This window comes from Artemia sp. Qi Xiang Cuo, chromosome 20, assembly GCF_049724085.1.
Source record: "Artemia sp. Qi Xiang Cuo chromosome 20, ASM4972408v1, whole genome shotgun sequence".
Taxonomy (NCBI): Eukaryota; Metazoa; Arthropoda; class Branchiopoda; order Anostraca; family Artemiidae; genus Artemia; species Artemia sp. Qi Xiang Cuo.
The window spans coordinates 20,173,661-20,196,933 of NC_142813.1; the positions used below are offsets into that span (position 1 = coordinate 20,173,661).

General features: G+C 35.5%; 1 protein-coding gene across 1 annotated transcript in view; it reads right to left on the reverse strand.

Annotated features, from left to right (window-relative positions):
* Nucleotides 1-23,273, reverse strand: part of LOC148939982 (uncharacterized) — a 135,909-nt gene that overhangs the window by 16,137 nt on the left and 96,499 nt on the right. The window contains exons 6-7 of the mRNA XM_089106503.1: nucleotides 19,532-19,604; nucleotides 14,266-14,449 (exon numbers count right to left, since the gene is read on the reverse strand). Of these exons, the coding sequence (XP_088962629.1) occupies nucleotides 14,266-14,449; nucleotides 19,532-19,604 (257 nt within the window). The remainder of the gene's footprint in view (nucleotides 1-14,265; nucleotides 14,450-19,531; nucleotides 19,605-23,273) is intronic.

A 23,273-nucleotide genomic window follows, 5' to 3' on the forward strand; every position in this document is an offset into this window, starting at 1 on the left:
AATATTTTGCTCATTGGTGCCTTTGTCACAATGGGCCTCCCCAGGATTTTGCTCTAGATCCGCTTCTGAGAATGAATTCGCCCTATTGATCTAGTGATGAAAAATAAACACTCATCGTATATAATATTTTGCCTCTGGGACTGTATTAAGTTCTGTGTTTCTGGCCCCCAGTCGTCATCCGGGTCTCCATGCATCTGATCAGGAAGCAAACTAATGCCAATCATTTGAAATAATTATATGCTTTATGGGGGGGGGGGATTGGTTCTGAAATAAATTACACAATTGCACACCTTTTTACCATGGTAAAGTATCAGCGGCAGGCAGTCATACCTGCATTTTCCAAAATGTGCACCGTGTCAAAATGATTCTTGCGAGGCATATATGCAGGTGAACTTTACTGCATGAATATATAGGAATTTATGAGAAACCTCGATATCTTGGGTGGGAGGGGACACGGGCCTGAAGCACTTGAACTCTCCATACGCCCTTGAGCCACGTGCTCCTCTAGTTTAGTTCTTATTTAGGGTAGCAACTTCATTTTGGATACTTCTGTTTTCTGGCTGACGCAGTGCAGCACAGGCTCTGTTGACACAATTTCTTGAAATCCATTTGTAAATCTTGATAATCCGTAGAAATGGTTGAGCTTAATCATCATTATCCGTTATTACTACCATTGTACTCGAGCACTTATTCCTCTTAAATAAATTGAGCACGTTTAAGCTATTGTTCCTCCTAACTTTTTGGACGCATGAAAAGGTTATAGTCGGGCAAATATAAGGGGAAAAAATCCCATCAACTATACAAGAGAAAGCCGCTTAATTTTAGCGGGAAATGCGAAGGAAATTTAAATTCTGAAATTAAACGATTCGTTTCTAGAAATAACTTTTAGCAATCAACAAAAACACAACCACCAACCGTCAGTCGAGCCTTTTCCTCGTGTATGCTAATGTTTATCCATTAAAAATCAACGCTGAATAACTTCTCATGACTTAAAACAGAAAACGGTAGCTATAGAATGACTATGAAACAGTTATTTTATAGTTTTCGCAATAGCATGATCGCTACAAACGGCTAATAAAAGCGAAGGAACTACTTTTCATGGCTGTATTGCATATAAAACCATTGTCGTAATAAATCACCTTGGTATACAGTCATAAATAGAATTCAGTGATAATTTTTGAAAATTGCAGAATGGAACGGTTTTTCACTTTCGGAAGTATTAAAGTTGACTTAACGACTCTCAAGATTTATTTTTCGTTTATCATTAATACATATTGAGGATGTGAGAAATTATTCATATGCGAAAAACTTAATTAAAGTAAATAAATTTGAACATAAAAATCTATCAATTAAAGTTTTATTTCGTACACAGTTCAAGGATTCTTCCATGATGGCGGAAGCTTCTGGCAGCTTAATTTTCACCATAAAGCGATTTTATTTCCTTCAATTCTAGAAAAGTACAAGTAATAACATGTTAATAGGCATATATCGTACGATACAATTGATATGAGCCCTCCTCCTATTTTCTCAGCTCATAAAAAATATCAGAACCATTTCACTTCATTTCGCCAGAATTTTCTTTTTTTTTTTTTTACTTGGGATATTTTGATTCAAAACCACAACTTAATATAAAAAATGATGTATTTTTTGGGCCATATCTAGGATTTTTTCGTTTTTTTTTTGGGGGGGGGGGGGTTGCAAATTTTTTTTATGGGGGAAAGGGTTAAAAAAACTTCAAAAACGCATCGGAAATTTGTTTATATTTACTTTTGTTACGTTTTTACGATTCTGACAAACATTTCAGGGGAGGGGGTTGAAGCCTTTCCCCCTGGATACGGCCCTGTGTATATTTCAAAGATCAACAGCAAAAAAAAAAAAAAAAAAAAAAAAAAAAAAAAAAAAAAAAAAAAGATAAGAAATCAATCTACCTCAGAGTAGGTTAATCAGATGAAAAAATATCCTATACTCAGAGAAAATCGAGCATAAAACAGTAAAACGCAGGCAGTAGGCCTACATGCAAGTCCACTAAAAAAAACTATATTTAAAACTCCCATTTTCAATTTACAGATCAAATCAGAAATTTTCAACAGCCGAGCAAAAACGGTTGAATAGAGGCGAAAAACCATCTTCTTGTAAAACGCAGAGGTACCAACGGATCCACAGGAAAAATTTTTACACAGAGCATGATTACCATAAATCATCACAGAAGTTCGAAGAACTTACGCTACTTATTTTCAAAGATTATGCTTATATCGAAGCTGCCAAGCTCAAGCCTGAGGGGTTCGACATTTTCAACTACATATTTTTAGTCTTATCCCAAGACAGAGTTTTCTTTTACAAGCTCTTTCCTATTATTTTCCTTGAAAGTTTGTCCTGTTTTAGCCCATTTCTGGAAAATATAAGAAGAAGGAAAAAGATAGAGCTTGTTTGGGCTACCCCCCCCCTTGTAAGGCAGTTCATCTTATTAGTTCTAACAATTTTTCAATCTCCAGAATTTTCATCCAGCGGATTTTTCCTTCTCCAGAGAATCGGGATGGATATTGGAGTGCCCAAAATTGTAAGACTTTGTAATTTCCTGAAATTTTCTTAGTGATTTGCCCTTTTGACAAATTTGCCTCCCCCCTCCCCCCAAAAAGAATAATTACTGACGTACTTTATCCCACGCTTGTCCTTCATTGCCAAGAGAGCTATACCATCCCTACCCACCCCTAGGGAGGGACCAGAGCCTCCCATTGTGACCTTTTGCTAGTTCCTTTTCATTACCCAATATTCTCCTGAAAACCAGGGAGCACACCTGCTCTCCCCCTAGGTATATCTGCTATAACTCCAAGACAAGACAGGATATCGTGTATTTTCCTCCTCTCATACAAGTTCTTTTGGAGTTGAGCGTTAATTTTATAGATGAAGTCCTAAGCGGAACAAAGAGGTGTATTAACTTCCCAAGTGGATATTACGGAGTTTATTGCTATTTACTGAACTGTCGTCCCCACGAAATAGCAACATTAGTAATCACGAAAGAAAGCAGGGTTTTATTTCTGGCCTAAAAAAGACTGTAAAACATTAACCGCAGGATATAATTGTTCGTTGACATGGGATTCGGTATAATTTTGACTTCTTCCATGTTTCATTCACTGAAGCTTGTGACCATAAATTTTCGACCAAATTACCAGTGTCTTTACACAGTAAATCATCCTGTCTGTATTTAATTGGAATTTCAACTCATATAATTGTAGATGTTCATTTAGGTCAACTCAAGAACCTTGTATGCCTTAATCAGTTACCTCGTTTGCTTTGTGGGCCTATATTCTAGAAAGAAATGCACTCAGAAAGTCTATTTGGGTTCATGCTCCCCCTGCTCTAATATTTGAACTCTCAATAAAAAAAATATTTTCATGCATGCGGGTTCAGATCTGTCAAAAGAATTTTCTTTTGGAGTTGGTTCGATTCCTCTTGGGGGTTTTGGGTGAACAAAGAAAGATCTTTTTTACCACTAAACGCTCAGAAAGCCTATTTTTGCACATCTGATATTTTTCATGCGGGATTTGAACACCCAAAGCCCCTCCCCATCTAGCAAATTCACTCCTTATGTTGTAGGGAAATGTTATTCCATAGTCGAAATTTACATTTTTAATTGACAATTAAATAAACAGTTTAACTAGGCATCATAAGAGGCAAAGGGTCACTTTGACCTTTTCATTGGCTTCATAAGAACTCAATTTAAAAGTTTCTTGTTCGTAAATTAGTTCCGAGACCACACAAAGTAAATATAATGACAAAATTAAATTGGAGAAGAAACTAAAAAAATGCCTAGCTAATGAAGAAAAGAAAAATACAAATGTTTTGGAACGGATCTCTACCAAGACGTCTGAGGAAAATAAAAGTTGAAAATTAAATAAAAAAGAAATAAAAACTAGGGGGACAAGGTGACAAACCCAGCAGAACTGAGCCTCAAAAACCAGCAGAAAACAATGACATGTATATACAAAGGAAAAATTTATTGTGTAAATGAAATCCTTACTAAATAAAATTAGGACATTAAAAAACAGAATTGAGGATGGATTGATAGGCAAAGATTATTGTGAATTTATTATGTGTCTTTTTTTCTAAGAACTAAATAAAGTAACACTAGACAATGGAGGTTAAATCTGTAAATTGAAAGTACTAAATTTTTGTTTTCTTACTCAATTCAATTACCTTCATTATGAGAAAAAAAAAATCAAAACAAGCGTAACCATACATCTGAAAAACACAACAAGTGTTTCCGATATTCTCTATGTTTATGATTGAAGAGATATGTTGTATCAATGAAAATAAAACATAAATCACACGGAAATGCAACTGATACCCAAGCAATGACTTGTCTCATAAATTGTTTCCTGGAGTTGTCGACACAAACGCCTTTTCTTACTACCCAAACTCTACCCAGCGATTTCAACAGAAGACAACCTACCGAGCACTTAATAGGCGACAAATTATTTTTGGAAGTTCATTCAAAGATGTGATAATTTACTTCACTTAAGACTAGGCACTCTGGTGGTCTCTTCACGAGTTGAAGAATTACAGCTTTAAGTAAAGTGAAAGAAAAGGTGTGCTTTTCAGTGCAAAAACAATTGAAGAATTTCTCTATAAGTGTGGCATCAATTAAAGACGGCAGGAGTTCTTTAAAGTTCTTCGAGTAATATCTTGATTTTAGTTTCCTTGCTATAGTTTATAGGTTAAAAATGTTTCCGTTTCTCGAGGAATCTTTAGATAAGTAGGCTAGCATAGCTATTTTTTGGTACTATCCCATTACGCGGGCCTCTCGGGTTAATCACTATAGACTAGGCAATGATAAAACCCGTTTTTGACGTCTTAACTGTTATAGAGCAGGTAATGATAATGCAGGCAAGGTTTTCATTACGTATACGATATTAAACTGTGTTTTTTTTAGGTTTAGGGGGGGGGGGAGAATGTACCTAGGTTAGGTTACGTATTTAATATATGCAATACTTTACCTCCCCCCCCTAATGTGCAAATATATAGCCCAAATTTGTTTCTAAACTATTATATATTCATCCTTTTTTATTATATTTCATTGTCATTAACCAAACTTACCTTTTTAGAGAGGCCCGCATAATGGGATAGTACCTATCTTTTTTACTAGGGAGAAACCAGCCACTGAAAAAAAATATTTATATATTTAAATATTTTTTTATATACTATAAATATATTATAAAATATATTTATACATTTTATTTATAGATTTTATTTTTTTATATAGGTTAAAAATTTAAATTTTATTAATATATTATTTTTTTACAAGGCAGGGAGACAGGGAAAATATCCACTGCTGAAATTAGTCTTATTCAGCTGGAAAGCCCTGGACGATTTTCAAAAAACATTTTTTTTTGTTACCCAGTGTAATTGTTCGATCGGAAAGGAAACATAGGTGCCAATTCAGAAAATGTAGTGTGTATATAGGGATTTATTTTTTTTTTACTTGTTTTCAATGAAGATGCAAAAAAGGACATTTTACAAAATGTTGAGGGGTAGTTATTTTTATCAAATAGAAATACCAAAAATATATTTATCAAAATCTAGAGGAAATCAATCGCCCCCCCCCCCCCGAAAACCCTGACTGGAAGTGGATGATTTTTTTCGAGAGCTGTAGGAACTCTATGGATACGACATTGGACATTAATCCCCATTAGTTTTGTTTTGTCCCCATAGATTTTGAAAATACCTTTTTTGGTAACTTTATTGTAATTTTTTTTGCTATCTTGCATTAAAAAAAAAACAACAGAAAAACAACAAAATTACCTCCCGCCATGAGATCTTGAAAAATACATTTTGCCGACCATTACATTTACTTGATTTGACACCCTGAATTATACAATGAAAAGATCTGGAATAGACTACAACTCCGATGCACTGACCATAGAAGCGAATTCTCAAAGGAGTTTACTAAGGACTAGCCATGTTTTGAGCAAAAAAGCCCATGTCTGAGCCAAAAAAAGAGAGTAAAAAATACTAAAGGTATTCCAGGCTACAAGACAGTAGGGGATTTCACTTCAGGGGAAACTTACATCACCATTCAAGGAAGCCTACTGGGGAAGACAGGGAACTTATCCCCTCGCTCCCCACATAAATATTCAAAAAGAGCGCAATTTTGTAATATTCAGAAAATATTACTTTATTTGGATAAAAAGGAAGAAGAAATGATTTCAAACCCTAGTCCCCCCAAAAGACTTTTTGCAGGCTTTCAAAAAACATCCATGCCTGAAGCCTTCCCGCCAATGAGTTTTAGCATATAAATTTTGCTCAGTGGTCAGCTATGTTAGTACACACTTTTTTACTAAGTAAAAGTAGTTCTTCCTGTGACCGAATCAAGGCCGTATCCAGGAAGGGGAGGGGGTATGTTAGGGGGTTTGACCCCCCCCCTGAAATATTTGTCCGACTCATAAAAATGTAAAAAAATGCATATAAGCAATTGGTATTTGTCCATTATTCAAAAAACACCATGAATTTGAATCTGCAATCAGAGGCAACGCTGTAGCGTTCCCTTTAGTAAAGGCCGTACGGCTCCAATGTTTTATTATTTGAAAAAAACTACGTTTTCTAAAGAGCTAAAGAGGCTGAGTCACAAGTTTGAACCTTAAAACGTACAGGGATTAGGAGGTACAGTTGGGGGGGTACCGCCCCAAAACCCCCCGCTTCCGTATATGAAAGGGGCTGTGCTCTCCTCAACACCTCGCTCTTTACGCTAAATTTTTTATTGTTTAAAAAAAAGAGTTGTGAGAAAGTCAAACTTTAGCGTAAAGAGCGAGGCGTTGAGGAGGGCACAGCTTCTTTCATATACGGAAGCGGGGGTTTGGGGGCGGCAGCCCCCCCACTGTTCCTCCTAATCCCAGTACGTTTTAAGGTTCGAACTTGTGACTCCCCCTCTTTAACTCTTTGGAAAACGTGGTTTTTTTTCAAATAATTTCTGCACGTTTTTGTACAGTTTATTACTTATTATTGTTTGACTAACTGTTAGCTGATCATGTCAGGAGTTAAAGTGGGAGGGGTTTGCCGCCCCCCCCCCAAACCCCCCGCTTTTGAAGATTCTTTTGTTAAGGCTTTTAATTCCTGAATACTCAAATCAAATGCACAGTAAGATTTTCTTTTTTCAACTTTTCTTCGAGCATTCGGGTATACTGCATGTTATCAAAGCAGTGGAAACTTACCTGTAAGCTGAAGGCCGACTGCGATATTTTTCTGGAGACGCCTGTTGAGCCGAAGTATTTAATAGATTGGATTTAAAAAAGAAACTGAGTTTCTTATTTAAACTAAATTTAAGAGATACAACTTTAAATTCTATATATATAAAACTTGCTCCTACGGGGAATCGAACCTCGGTCTTCCGCCCGACAGGCGACAATAGAGACCACTGTACCATCAGAGACTGTTGATAATTAATTTTTAGTTTCTGCATTCTATTTTCGACGCAAGCAAATAGAAAGTAAGATTTTCGTTTTTCGACAAAAAAACTTCTGGGAAAGAGCTGGAATTTTTGGAAGCTTGCAGTCGGTCTTGTCAGGTTAAGAGGACTATTTTGATCAAATTTAATAATGAAATACCATGCTATTAGGAATTTCAAAAATTAACATGGGCTCTTATAGGAAAACGAGGTTTTTCGTAAATGTAAATTCGGGGGATAATTTTTTAGGTCTGAAAATATCAAAAGGCCCTAACAGGTCGAATTCCGGTTCGAATCAGTCCTCATTCACCAGGATCCGTTGCCAACTGTGGCATGTAGGCGTGGCTAACACAAAAAAATCTGATAAACATTAAGTGGCTACATTTTGTTTTTGGAAAACAGGGAAGGAGTGATCGGATTGAGCTGAAATTTTGAGGATAATCTTCCAGGCCCTAGGAAAGCTTATCCTCTAAAATTCAGGCCGATCGGACAACGTTAAAGGGGGGCTGTGCTGGGAGGGTCGAAACTTCCGCCCCACTTTCCCCCATGAAGATAAATTCGGAGGGGGGGGTGAAATTTTGCATGTGTCTTAGTTTGAGCTTAGGCTACAAAATGCGATCACCACTGTCTCTCTGCGACCGCTAGGACTGGAAATCACTTAACATTGTGGTGGGTCGCCTCTTTAAAGAGGCACAAGTGTGCCTCCTTGATTATTTATTATTATTATTTTTTTTCCCCAGAGCCACTTCATATGGAAGGAGTCGTTGTAGAAACTTCAAAGGGGGCTCATTCGATTGGAAATCGAGAGTCCTAGTGCCCTTTCTAATAGTCGAAAGTGATTTGAGGGCACCCCCCCCCCCCCTCCCCACGCCCATCATTTCCCCAAACACATCCAATCAAAATTTTGAGATAGCAATTTTGTTCAGCGTAGTTGATTTCCAGATAGGAGATAGGTTTTTGAGGAAGACACTGCGGCACAACCCTCAGGGCAAGGGTTTCAAGTTATGGCCTGGGGGTATATATTGCTCTTGTAAAAGTCGTTGTCGTAATAACTTCAAAAAAGGATCATTCGATTGGAAATTCAAAGGGCTAGTGCCCTTTTTAATAGTCGAAAGTGACTGGAGGGCACCTAACCCCCCTCTCACGCCCACCTTTTTCCCAAACACATCCAATCAAAACTTTAAGACAGTTATTTTATTAAACGTAGTTTTAAGTTTTGGAAATTAGGTCTTTGAGGATGACAACTCCCCCACAGCCCTCAGAGCAAGGGTTGTAAGTTACGCCCTGGGGGCATATAAGGTTTTGTATAGACAACGTTGTCGTAGAAACTTCAAAAAGGGCTCATTCGATTAGAAATTTAAATGACTAGTTCCCTTTTTAATAGTCGAAAGTGATTCTAAGGCAACTGACACCCCTTCCACGCCCACCATTTTCCCAAACACATCCAATCAAAATTTTGATATAGCCATTTTGTTCAACGTAGTTGAAAGTTCTGGAAATGAAATGTTTGAGCAGGACACTCCCCGTACAGTCTTCAGGGGCAAGGTTTATAAGTTATGCCCTGGGGCATATATGGTTCTTATGGAAGGAATGCTCGTATAAACTTCAGAGAGGGCTCATTTGATTGGAAATTGAAAGTTATAGTTCACTTTTTAAGCGTCAAATTATATTGGAGGGTAACCAACTTCCCTCCCAAACCCTTTTTTCCCAAATGCATCCAATAAAAATTTTAAGGTAGCTATTTTTATAAAATAGCTCAAAGATCATATGACAAAAATTCCGGTGTTGACACAACCCACCAGGGCCCGGGGGCAGGCGTTGTAAGTTATGCCCTGGGGGCATATATGGGTCTTATGGAAGGGATGCTCGTAATAACTTCAAAGAGGGATCATTTGATTTGAAATTGAAAGTTCTAGTTTACTTTTTAAGAGTCAAAAGAGATTGGAGGGCACCTAGCCCCCCCCCCCCTTCACGCCCTTTTTTCCTCAAACCCCGTCCGATAAGAACTTTGAGATAGATTTTTCTTTAATAGTTCAAAGACCTCACCCTCCCCCCTCTCCTACTGTGTACACTAAAGTTTTCATCTTTGTGCCAACTACCTGCCCCCCCCCCAAAGACTTTAATAAGGTAAAGTTTTGTATGTGAGGAAAGTTAAAAGTTTCAAGAAATTTTGAAGGGATGTTAGGATACAAATCAAAATACACTAATTAGAGCTAGATAAAGAATTTTCTATTCAATTACTCCCAGAAATTCTCTCAAACTGAAAATACTAAAATACTTAAAATTACAGCCATACTTAAAATAAGGTTAAAATACATACTTTGCGATGAATTCTAAATTGTTTTGGCATAAAAAATCCGAAAAATGGTCTAATCAAAACGATCCTGTTCTTTCTGCATCAACAAATGAAATAGCCTAACTACTGTCTTTTGAAGCTATTTTTTCGATCCATTCATTGTTGCGTGAAAAAATCACGTTTGATTTATCAGAGGTATGTAATTAAGTTGTCTATAGCAAAGGCCATATGGCTTCAATCTTTTCTTATTATTAATTAACAAAAACCTTGCATAAAAATAAGTTTCCTAAGAAAAGTAAAGAGCCATATTGAACTCAGGACCAACAGAAATTAATTCCTATTATAGTTAAAACTCAAAAAGACCAGAAATTACTGTTAAAGAATAAAAGAAACCCCGAACGAACAGAAATTAAAATTAACTATCTTACAAACATAAAGATAACCTGTGCAAACATAAATGAATGAATAAATCTTATATAGCTTCAATATTTTTTTTTATTATTTTCCCCCAGAGGTACTTAATATGCAAGGGTTAAAAATACCATTTTGTTAAAAATAGTTGAAACGTTATATTACAAAACTCTGGTGTCGACAAAACACCCCAGGGCCCGGGGACAGGAAGGGATTCTCGTATAAACTTCAGAAAGGGCTCATTTGATTGGACATTGGAAGTTCTAGTCCAGCTTTTAAGAGTCAAAAGTGACCAAAGGGCAATTAGCCCCCCCACGCCCTTTTTCCACAAAATACATCAGATAAAAATTTTGAAGTAGCCATTTTGTTAACAAAAAAAAAAGTTCAAAGGTCAGATAGCGAAAACTCCGGGGTCGACACATGTTGTACAAACATAATATTTGTAATATAATTCGTTTCATAACTAATGAATCATTGTTTATAATAATTATATATACTAATTAATCATAGGTTATACCCGGGGGGCGTGTATAGCTGTTTTGGAAGGGATTCTCGTATAAACTTCAGAAAGGGCTCATTTGATTGGACATTGGAAGTTCTAGTCCAGCTTTTAAGAGTCAAAAGGGATCAAAGGGCAACTAGCCCCCCCACGACCTTTTTCCACAAAATATATCAGATAAAAATTTTGAGGTAGCCATTTTGTTAAAAAAAAAAAGTTCAAAGGTCAGATAGCGAAAACTCCGGGGTCGACACATGTTGTACAAACATAATATTTGCAATATAATTCGTTTCATAACTAATGAATCATTAGTTATAATAATTATATATACCAATTAATCATAAGTTATACCCGAGGGCATATATAGCTGTTTCGGAAGGAATTCTCGTATAAACTTTAGAGAGGGCTCATTTGATTGGAAATTGTAAGTTCTAGTTCAGTTTTTAAGAGTCAAAAGTGATCGAAGGGCAACTAGCCTCTCCCTCACGCCCTTTTCCCGCCAAATACATCAGATAAAAATTTTCAGGTAGCCATTTTGTAAAAAAAAAAAAAAAAAAACAAGGGTCAGATAACAAAAACTCCGGGGTCGACACATGTTGCAGAAACATAATATGTGTAATATAATTCGTTTTATAACTAATTAATCATTTTAAAAAAATAAGTTATTTCAAATCAATGAATCAATACAAATGTAAAGCATTGACCTATGACAATCTGTTCAGAAAATATTGAAAAAGTAGTCAATGAAAAACATTCACACCAAACCTTATTTCGTTTCAGACGGATGGATAAACCCATCCGATAAAAATTTGAGGTGACCATTTTGTTAAAAATGGTTCAACCATCAGATATTAAAACTCCAGGGTCGACACAACCCCCCAGGGCCCAGGGACAGGCGTTGTAAGTTATACTCTGGGGCAAAATACTAAGCAAAGCACCAATGACGCAGTAGGTTTTAGACTTTTACAGTGAGAGAAGGAGGTCATACCCAAACTCTTGCTTGTAGTGATTTTTGTTCGTTTCAAGCTTGATTTGCATATTCAATTTAAGTTTCACTCGTTTTAAGATTTATTAATTTACATTAATATCTATTGTATGTTTGTTTGCATTTATTGTTTATTTAATTTATTTTGTTTTAAGTTTCATTTATACTTCAATAGGAAAATATTTTTTCGTTTTAAGCTTGATTTTCATATTCAATCTAAGCATTACTCGCTTTAAGATCTATCTATTCATTTATATTATTACTTGTTGTATGTTTTTGCTATGATTGTTTATATAATTTCTGTTCGTTTCGGGTTTCGTTTATTCTTTAATAATAATTTCTGGTCGTTTTGAGTCTGAATTTTAACAGGTATTTGTATCTGTTTAGCTTAAGTTTAAAATTGCTTTTACTTTTCTTTGAAAAACTTATTTTTCGGAAAATTTTTATTAATTCATAAATAAAACATGGTTTCGACCCATGTACTGGAAATTGGATCATCTCGAGTATTTCCTGAATAATGACAAATACCAAGCAAATTTTGTATGCGGTTTTTAAGTTTTTGTGTACCTCCCCTTCCCCGCAAAACAAATAAAACCACCAAAGAACAATTCTAGGATACGGACCTGAACCCCATGCTCTAATATCGCTAGAAGTATAAAAATCTCGTCCCAAAGTCCACTCTAAGTCTCTATTAATCACTTTGAAATCAGAACTTTGCTTGGTTTGAACCTAGTCAGGTTGACGAAAATGACATAATTGTTCCCAGTTACCGTTATACTTCGTTCTGCCTATCCTTAAAAGACAAAATGGATGCCCAACCGAACAAGAGTTGCTGCGAGATGAACTAAATACTGAGACTGACAGATGACACATTGTATCAGTCAAGATCATAACAGAATACAAAATATCGATCAGATTGCCAAGTAAAAACAGACTAAATAGAGAGGTTTCAAATTAAAAGGTTAGGAAAGTCTTCACAAATACCTTTTTCGAATAATTCTATGAAATGAAACTAAGTCTTAGGGACAGGTGCAGATAATTATTCTTAAAACGTATCTATTGCAAAAGAAATAACATGAATGTCGAATAAAAAGTAAATTGAAAGGAAAGTTTGACCCTGTGGCAAAATGGCTTAAACCAACTTAAAACAAATTCAACCCAAATTAACGTTTCGGGCAATAAAACACTTGGATAAAAGAGAGGTTTAGCTGATCATTCAATTCCGACACACTGGCTTTTTCACCCAAATACAGTGATACTAAAAAATCCCACTACAAATATTAAAAGAAAGCTACACTCTGATTCTAAAAATTAAATATGGCAGATATAATAACGTCTGTAATAAAATGACGCATAAACTTGAGTTCAAACATTCAAACATCATTTATATCAAAATTTCGTTGTATTTCATAATCATACCTACCACTAATGTGGGACAAAAATTGGAAATTCACAAGCATCTCCTCGCATTTGATAAACGAAAAAGCACGGAAAACACAAATTTTGTAATGTTCGGAAGAATTGAGTATTTTTGGCAGAAAATATTGTAAGAGCCTCTCCCCACAGAAGTGTTTTAACATGCTTGCCTATACCCCTTCCAAATTTTCCTTTTAGGGGAGCCGCTTAAAATGACAAAGTAATATTAGGAAAACTATAATGATTTGCATTGTAAATAGTGCAGTGCCATCTCTTTCAGGTTTATAATAAAAAAACATATTTCGGAACAAAAAAACTGTTGTAAGAACTAAGAATTAACATTAATTGAGATGCTCTTGTTTAATTTAAAACATCCAACACTAAATAAGCATTATCTGTCTAATGAGGCACATAAACTGTTCAGAACACATTTCTCCCGTATTTCATTATATTTATCTAATAATTTAACTATTTCTTTTTTCGGGGGGGGGGGGGGTGCGAGATTTGATAAGTTCCCCAAAATTAAAATACTATATACACTTCCGCGGCCAATTATATTCCAGCGCAATATTGATGAATATAACTCTCAATATTCGCTAAAGGTGCATGGCTTTCATCTCGACAGAGCAGGACACCGAAGATAAAAAGAAGTAAAATATTTTTATTTTTATAGGGGTTTTTAACCTTCTGGTCACTTCAGATCCCAATTTATTCGTCAATGTGGGCCCACATACCCCTGAGTGTGCAATCAAAATAAGCACCATTTTCCCTTATATTTCGCTTACATTAGTTCCTATTATGATCGAGATACATACGCTCAGCGAATAATATATTGGGGGAGGAGGAGTGCTGGTATTAGGAAGAGAACTGACCCTCGAAACAAAAATGGTAAATTGAGTAGAAAAGATAAGTAAAGGAAAAAACGGTTCTAAGACAGGTCTCAGTCCCACGCGATTGCATGAATCCTCTAACACAAGATAAGACGTTATTTCTATGGAAAATCCTAAAAGTTATTTGGAAAAGCCAGATTTTCTACGGTGGAGCACAACTTCACAGCTATTGGCCTTTGGTGCTAATTAGAGCTTCTTTTTAAGAGAAATAAATAAACTCACTTGTTGGAAGGATGTCTATCAGGGTTTCCTGAAATAGAATTTGACTCTTATACCTTCAATGGTCATTAAAACCACCAGTGAGTCCCAGAACTAGTTTATCTTACTTACTGTGTTCTAAGGGTGAAAGCTGCGGATGTGATTGAAGATGGCAGATTCAATCCCTTGATAATTTCTTGCCATAGTTTCTTATTTATTACATCAACGAGGCCCCCTCTTGCAACAACTAAGTTGTATAGTTCATAAAGATCCAGTACGTGCTTGGCCATTATTGGTAGTCGTGTTATCGGGGTACCTAAAAAGCGGATTATATTAGGCTATAAGACTTTAAAAAAAAAAAAAATACAATATACACAAAACGCACGGTATATTTGTTACCATCAGGGGCGTCGTTTGGGGGTGGCAAGGGGTGGGGGGGGCAGTTACCCCCTCCCAATAATGTGGAGAAAAAATATTATACATCCCATGCCCTTTGACTATCCAGATATGGACCCCTCGTGTCCCTCCAATAAAAATGCTGGAGAATCACCCCTGGTTACCATCGGAAGCAAACTTTAGAGAAGTGATACCGTGGTGCCAAAAACTAAAGGATTATTGAGCTTACTTCTGTCAGCTTTAGGGATAAGGCTCGGTACTAAGTTCTTTTTTACATAATTTGTGATATTTGCACCAGGTGATCTTTGCTAAAATTCCCCATTTATCACCCCATCTACGAATCCACAGTGTTTGGTCTTATGTGTTTCTCAGGGTCGTGTCAGTGTCAGTGTACCACAGTATTTTGTGTGCTTCATTGTTTATGATGCAGTCTGTATTAGGGCACTGAAACATTTTTGTCCCAATAATTGCTTCCAGCAGATAAACACCAGCTAGAGGAGCCTTTCGTTTCTTCCAATCTATTTTTCGAAAATGGTATGAGATACACCCGTTCCTTTTGTGCAAGACTATGAGCACAGAAACCATTTTTGCACAAAACAATCTAAAAGTAGACAATCACAGAGAAATTTATATGAAATAACGACAAATTAAAAAACAAATGAGATTGTGCCAACAAGTTGAAATAATATGTTTCCTATGACTGCTTTTTCGCAGAAATCGAACATTTTCATATTTGCTTTAAATTTGGTCCATTTTTGTAGCCCCTTTTCGCATCGTGACACTTTGTGCATCGAACACAGACTGCTGCAAAATAACTTCACGAGTCCCTTGAAAATCAAAAGTTCTGTAAAATAAAAAGCAAGCAAGAAAACCACGAACTACTTAATAAAAGACTAATATGACAATGGTAGCTTTCTAAAAATTAATTTAGTTTGTTGGAATCTATTTTGTCATCTGATCCAAAAGGAATACCTGAATTTTCGTATAAAACATATATCTAGCTTTTTTTTAACACTTTCTTTGGAACAAAATAGCAACAGCAATTTGTCATAGGTGATATTATATAAAAATAATAATCAAATAAAAGTAAACATTTCCCTATCCCTACGTTCTTTGTTAGCTCATAAGTCGATGTAAAATGAAAAAGAAGAAGCTACATGAACCCAGATTAGTGGTACTCCAATTTCACTTTGCTGTTGCTCTGTGAGCGATGTTACTCTGAGAGTATCCTAAGTTTTTTTCATACTACTAATTCAAGGCTCCATTTTATTTGCTAAAGTTTGTCATAGTGACCCCTGGGATGCGCCAGGTAAATTTGCCCGCTACTATGACTAATTTTCACTGCAAAAATAAACTGTCACCAATTTAAGTTGGTACAGTTTCATAACTTCTCTTCATTTGTAAATCCCGACCTTTCAACTTTCTTTAAGTGTCTTGCCCCCCCCCCTCCCCTGGAAAAAACTATTCTTGAGCAGGGGCGTAGCTTCAAATTTTTACTGGTGGGGGGGGGGGCAAGAAGGCGTTCATATCTGGACAGTCAAGGGACATGGGCCATATAATAATTTTCTTCTCCAAATTATTAAAGGACAATAGCCCCCTTGCCCCCCCCCCCAAAAAAAAGACACCCCTGTTCTTGAGCTCATGAGGCTAAAAGACAAAATTAATAACTAAAAAAGCTATAATTTAAGTGAAGACATCAAGAACTGCACTATTTGTATTAACAACAGTGGTTACAACCAAGCTTTCAAAGTCGTACCTCTAGAAACTTATTTTCTAAAGGTATGACGAAGTTGTTCTTAGGGACTAAACTGCAGTAGGATTTTCTGTGTTTGTGCATTATCCCAAACACACTCAAGAAGTTTGTTCCGATTGATCTGAGAAAAACCGTTTATAATTAGTTTAGTCTGAGTGAGATAAATACGATGCCCGTATATTTTAATCAAATATTTGATAAATAGAGGTAGTTAGGGGTTAGGCATTTAATGCAATGTGTTTCCGGTTTCCTACTTTCCATAATTCTTTGTTGTAGTTTCAATAATTTTGTTTCTAAAGTATTATATCTTCATCATATTTTGATATATTTCACCATTATTAACCTAACTTCACTTCTCGAGCATGTTCGGGATAATACACAAGTACCGGAATTTAAATAGCAAAAAAAATATCCATCCGGTTAACAGGAAAATCAAACTAAAACATTCCTAAAATGAATGCCAGACAGGGAGATGAAACAGCGAGCCAACACGTGACGCTACGTCTATAGCAGAGGTGACTTCAAGAATCGATGGTTGACAAAGGCGTTTGTATTAATCAGTGAAATTTGCATGTCTCAAGTATCAGTAGCTGATCAATAATTCAAAATTCAACTAATCCCCCTATTATTATGTTAATAGATATCAAACCGCTTTGCTCAACAAGAATTTACTCCATCTTTAACACTGAAAGATATCTAAACAGAAATCTACATAATTCCAATATAAATCTATGCATATTAATTACTTGATAGTCATCAGGTCCAGAATTCATAGCTATTCATGGTTATACCAGCAATTAAACACCTAACTGATCTTACCATATACATGGTTAAGGTTAATCATGATCAAATTCAACTCAGTTATTTATTGGTCTTATTTTTCAACAAGAGCTTGACGTTTATGTTGTGATCAATAGATTAGCTTATAATGATTTCAATTGAAAAATCGGCTATTGTTTTCTCAGCGTATTTTTTCATCACGAAATCGTTTTAGTCCACCTATATTTAGTGTTGTTAAAAATGCCACCCAATTTCTTGAGTTACAATCAAGGATTTACTGTAACGTTAACTGAACGAATGTAACCTCTAAAAGATTGGTGGTATCCTAATTTCACAAAAGAAGCAGAAGAATTTGCAAACTATAATAATGTCTACTTGATGTTGCGCTACTTCTGAAAGCTGTCAATTCTTTGTAACGCACCATTGTATAATCATAGGGATAACTGCGACAAGCAAATGTCAAACCCAAAATTTAGAAGCTTTATGTGGGCACAAAACTATGCTAAAAATTATAACAAATAATCGTATTTTAAATGCCATATTCCGGCAAACCAATTGTGCAGTGGCTTATTTCAAAAACATCCTTGTCTGGGTAGTTTTTCATTTATCTATCAAAACAGAAAATTTCTTCCCAAAATGCGATAATTATAAAAAAAAGGAAGAGAACCAAATAAAATTTTTTGGAGGTTTACGCCCTAACATTTCTTCTTTTTATCACACAAGCGCTCGTAAACTTTGTATATATATATATATATATGTATATATATATATATATATATATATATATATATATATATATATATATATATATATATATATATATATATATATATATATATATATATATATATATATATATATATATATATATATATATATATATATATATATATTCACATTGAGTAAAAACAATTTCCTTTCCCCACACTTTTGGCTAACTATATTATCAATGGACAAATTAAAAGCACTTCTATGCACTCAAGGGGTTGGAATCTAAATTTAGAAAGCCATGTCATGTGTCCGTACACGCCTGAATCATCTATAAACGTCAATCGAAAGCAAATCTAAATCGGATGTGAGTCGCCATTTATTACTTCCTTAGCAAAAACATATGTTTTCCAGAAGATGTCAAAATCTGTCAAATCGTAAATTTCTATCAATAATTAACAAGGTTATTAATTTTTTTTGATGCAGTAATACAATACCTCACTTTTACAAAAGTTTCAAAAATTTTGAAAAAAACCTCAGTTTAATCTCTATTCACGCTGTAGGGTTCACAGGTTCAAACTTGTGTTTTTTGCAGCGTCCTAGCAGGCATGTCTGCAGAAGTTTTCGCCCCACACATTTCCAAAAACAAGATTCACCCGATTCTTACAGTAATTCTTTATCTTTTCCATAATGTTGGCTATTTCCAAACGCTTTTTGTATGTTTTTCAGTTTCACACTTCTCCTCTGAAACAAATTCTTGCCTGCTTTCCCTGCATTCTAGATAAAGTTCAAGGTAGATATTTCCCAGTAATATGATAGTCTCTTGCGCTAAGTGCTTGGCTTGCTGCAGGTTTGTTTTAAGAGATAAACAAAAATGACTCATCGTCATCAAACTGCTTGAGGCCAACACAGCTATGCATACTCTTCTTACACTCTACCTTGATCAGAGCTGTTGTAGTTCAAAATATAATAACGATGAAAGAAATCTACCAGCCGTTATCCGGCATTAGTATTGACGGTACCAAAATTCTTCCCTCGCCCGCCCAACCCAATTTAGGTATATTTACACCTGAATACAAGGCCGTATCCAGGGGGGGGGGTTACCCGGTTTGAACCCCCCCCCCCCCGAAATTTTTGACCGAGTCGAAAATTAGTAAAACCTAGGTAGAAACCAGTAAAATTAGTCGAAAACTGAGTCAAAAATTAGTAACACCCCCCCGAAAAAAAATCTTGGATCCGCCCTTGCCTGAATACCACGATTTTCTAAAAATTTCTTCTGGTTGTTTCAAATTTTGAAATTTGGGTTTCCTTTGGTTGTTTCAAAGCCGAAGTTTTTGAGGCAATACAATATTTCTCCATTGTTGCCACGTTGAACCGTGAAAACAAATAGGCAAATCTGTTTTTAGCTTTTATTTTACTGATTTTTCAAAAAAAAATTCTCTATTTTTTATTTTTTTTTTTGCGTCCGATACTACCAAAAATATGGAGTTCCTTTCATTAAAAATATAATGGCTGATTTTTCATATCTTCTAAGATATATTTGGTTATATAAGTTTCCAATTAACTAATTCAAACAATCAAATTTAATTTTCACTGTCTGTACTTTAAGGGACAATACTCAAAACATTTGACATACTTTTGAAGAAATCATGCCATGCCTCTGTAAAACACTAACAGCAAAAAAGAAAAAGAAGCTATTAGCCTAAGGATTTTTAAGTGCGATATTGTAGCCTTTTGAAAAACAGAGTAAACTTTCCTCACCTCTTTTTTGCATGAAATCAAATAGTTCATCGAGAAACGCTTTTCGTTTGGGATCTTCAGTTAGTTCGTAAAGCTAGAAAATAAGATTATAAAATCAAATTATGGAATCTTTTTGTAGAGTTCAGAAATAAAAGTGGTCACTACAGCTGCCTTTCTCCAAAATGTAAACAAGAATTCCCTTCGACAAGCCTTTGAAACTTTCCCCGGAGTTAAGCTAGCAGAAACTATGGTTAGATTCTATGGCAGGAATAGACATACCACAAGACACGAAATATATTTTAACGGTGGTCTTCCCTTTTCATTTTTTTGGGGAAAACAGCATTAGTCAAGTTATAAGCTTTCAAAGTTTTCATACTTGATACACCTTTATACACATATCTGTCATTTTTATTCCACAAATAACTACAAAAATTAGATTCCCAGTTCATACTACTACTATTAACAACTCAATTCAGTACCAAGCCACCTGAGGCCAAAACAACAGTGCTTGCTCCGTCCTAATCTATTCAAAGCCTCACTCTGTACCCTCTCCTATGAAGATCCGATTTCCTTGAAATAATTCCTTTTGACCTGTTCCCTCCCATTCGGGAACAACCCGCTTTTCCCCTTGCCCTAGATGGGTGGCCAAAAAGCAAAATCTTTGGCAATCTGTTATCATTCATCTTTAAAACACGTCCTAGTCATCTCAACCTTTTTTTCAGTATGTGCCTAGAAAGTGTGACCGAATCACATTTTTCGTACTGCTTGTTATTTGACATATGGTCTATAAAACGGTTACCTAAAAGTATCCTTACACGCTTCCTCTCAAAAACATTTAAATAAATCTTCCTCTGTGCCTCTATATCTTCACTGCATTTGCCATCTTTACTAACTATACTACCAAGGCCAGCGAAGCTATTCACTTGATCAACTTTCTCGTTAACTAACACAATTTTCTCGTCCATTCCTAGTCCAAGCGACAGAGCCTTACCGACACAAATTTTCAAACCCACTCTTACACCAAAAAATCCATAAAACTCCAAAAATTCCTTCATTCACTAATATTTTTATCCAGGACACTCAAACACAATGTAAGTCATGGAGATTTTTATCTACCCATTTGACACCATACTCTCCTATAACCTTTGTGGTGTTTCTTAGGACAAAGTACATAAAAATAATCCATTTGAACGGGGATAGGACATAACCCTGCTTAACACCTGATGCCACACAAAACCAACTGCAAACCTCGCTTTCCATTTTAACGGTAATATTTAAAAAAAAAATAGGCTACTATTCAAAGAACTTTCCTATTTTAAATTTATTGAATGTTTCATACGTGTTCTTAAATTAATATTTTGCGAATCAGGGGCGTAATTTACTATGGTGAGGGGGGACAACTGTTCCCTCCAAACCCCAGTTTGTCTCCCCAGCTGGTATTTGGTTTCTGCAAAAAAAAAAAACTCTTGTCAAAACTAAGATAAGCCTGCATAATTCAAGCATCCAGAGAAACAGGTCAGTTTCCTTTAGTATATCTTTGCCTTTATGGTACTATACGGTTTATTTTTCACTGTAATTTTCATTTGATATGGGAAAATTGGCTCCAACTTTGTCCCCCCCCCTTCCAGTGTATTGACAAAATTACGTCACTTTTGCGAATGGTGAAGGCTGTATAAAGTCGAGTTGGCAAATTCAGAGCTTTCTAATTCTATCAAATTGTCTTTTATAATTGTATGACCTTATCACTAAATTCAGCCTTTTTTTCAATAGAGGATTACAAATTTCTAACTCACTTCATAAGCCCTCACTTTGGATAGCAATATTTAGAACCTGATATTTCTATAGCTTAAACAGTTGAAAAAAAAAAACAATTTGTTTCTATGAATTTAGATGGTGTTGAGAGCATTGTCTGTTCTACAAACCAGACGTACATTTACTTACAATTAAATAAAAAAACAAGTTTTTTTAACTGAAAGTAAGGAACGATGTTAAAACTTAAAACGAATAGAAATTATTCCTTATATGAAAGGAACTGTCCCTTCCTCAACGCCTCGCTCTTTACGCAAAAATTTTTTATTGTTTAAAAAAAATAGAGTTGTGAGAATGTCAAACTTTAGCGTAAAGAGCGAGGCGTTGAGGAGGGGACAGCCCCTTACATATAAGAAACAATTTGAGCCCTCCCACGATATTCTAGGACCACTGGGTCGATACGATCACCCCTGGGGAAAAGAGAAAAAACAAATAAACACGCACCCGTGATCTTTCTTCTGGCAAAAACTGGAAAATTCCACATTTTTGTAGATAGGAGCTTGAAACCTCTACAGTAAGGTTCTCTGATACGCTGAATATGATGGTGTGATTTTCATTAAGGTTCTTTGACTTTTAGGGGGTCTCTCCCCCTTTTTTCAAAAATAAGCCAAATTTTCTCAGGCGCGTAACTCTTGATAGGTAGGACTAAACTTGATGAAACATATATTTGAAATCAGCATTAAAATCTTATTCTTTTGATGTATCTATTTGTATCAAAATACCGTTTTTTAGACTTTCGGTTACCATTGAGCCGGGTTGCTCCTTACTTACAGTTCGTTACCACGAACTGTTTGATATACAAACCCGCCTTCAACTCTATGGGATTTGAAGATAAGACCATGTGATTGAGGTTGACACAAGAACACATTAAGCGAGAGTTTCTAGCTTCAAAATCCTCTAATAAAGAAAAAGGAGTATTTTTCACTGAAAATATATTTGAGTGCAGGTTGGCAAAATATCTGCCAAACATTTTGACGTTTAAAAGAAAATTATACTAAACCCAAGGATGTATTCAAGATTTTGTTTGATTATTTTCAGGGGGTATTTTCCACGGTTTTTTTCCCGCAGGAAGGGCGGCGTATTTTTCGGGGGCGTATTTTTCGGAGGGTATTACAAGGAGTAACCCGGAGGGGTTATAAAAAAATAAAATGTTTATATGCATTTTTGTTGTGTTTATGAGCTAAAAAAAATCGGATGTGGGGGGTCTAAAATAAGTCTTAAATAAGACTTATTTAATGGAGCTGAACCAATAGAAGCACGATAATATTATTCCTTCAAGACAACCCCCGCCCTTCGTCTAAAAAAAAAGAAAGAGAAAAAACAGGCTTGCTCTTTTGCGAACAAAAATTGAGGAAGCTGTTTTGAAAGTGCACAATTTGTTATAGCAATATTGCCAAAAAAATTGTATCCAAGGAGGTGCGGGGTTTGACCCCCCCCCCCTCACCCGAAACTTGTTCAACTCGCAAAGACGTAACAAAAATGCACATAAACAAATTTTTGATGTGTTATAGAAGTTTTTTAAGAACCCCCCCCCCCTCCGGACAAAAATCCTGAATACACACTTGCCAAGAAGATATATGCACTAGTTAATTCGCCTATAAAAAGAAACCTAATAAAAAAGGGCGTTTTTCATCTCTTCTATCTCCAAATCTCTTGATGAAAAGTTTAGAATTGCTAATGCAATTCGAGAAAAAATGATCAAGCATAACAAATGCTGGCATTTTAGAAGCATTTACAAGATCCAATTATCAGCTAGTGCATTCCATGTTCATGTGTGAATTCAGCGTAATTAATACGCCGGCTTCTGAAATACGCGAAGTCCAACCGTACATGGAGTTTGCATCATTATGTACTATAAACTGATACAAAGGGTACTAAAATACCGATAATAATAGTTTACTTTTAAACAATGAATATGTAAGCCCTATAAAAACATAAATTTCTTCAAACATGG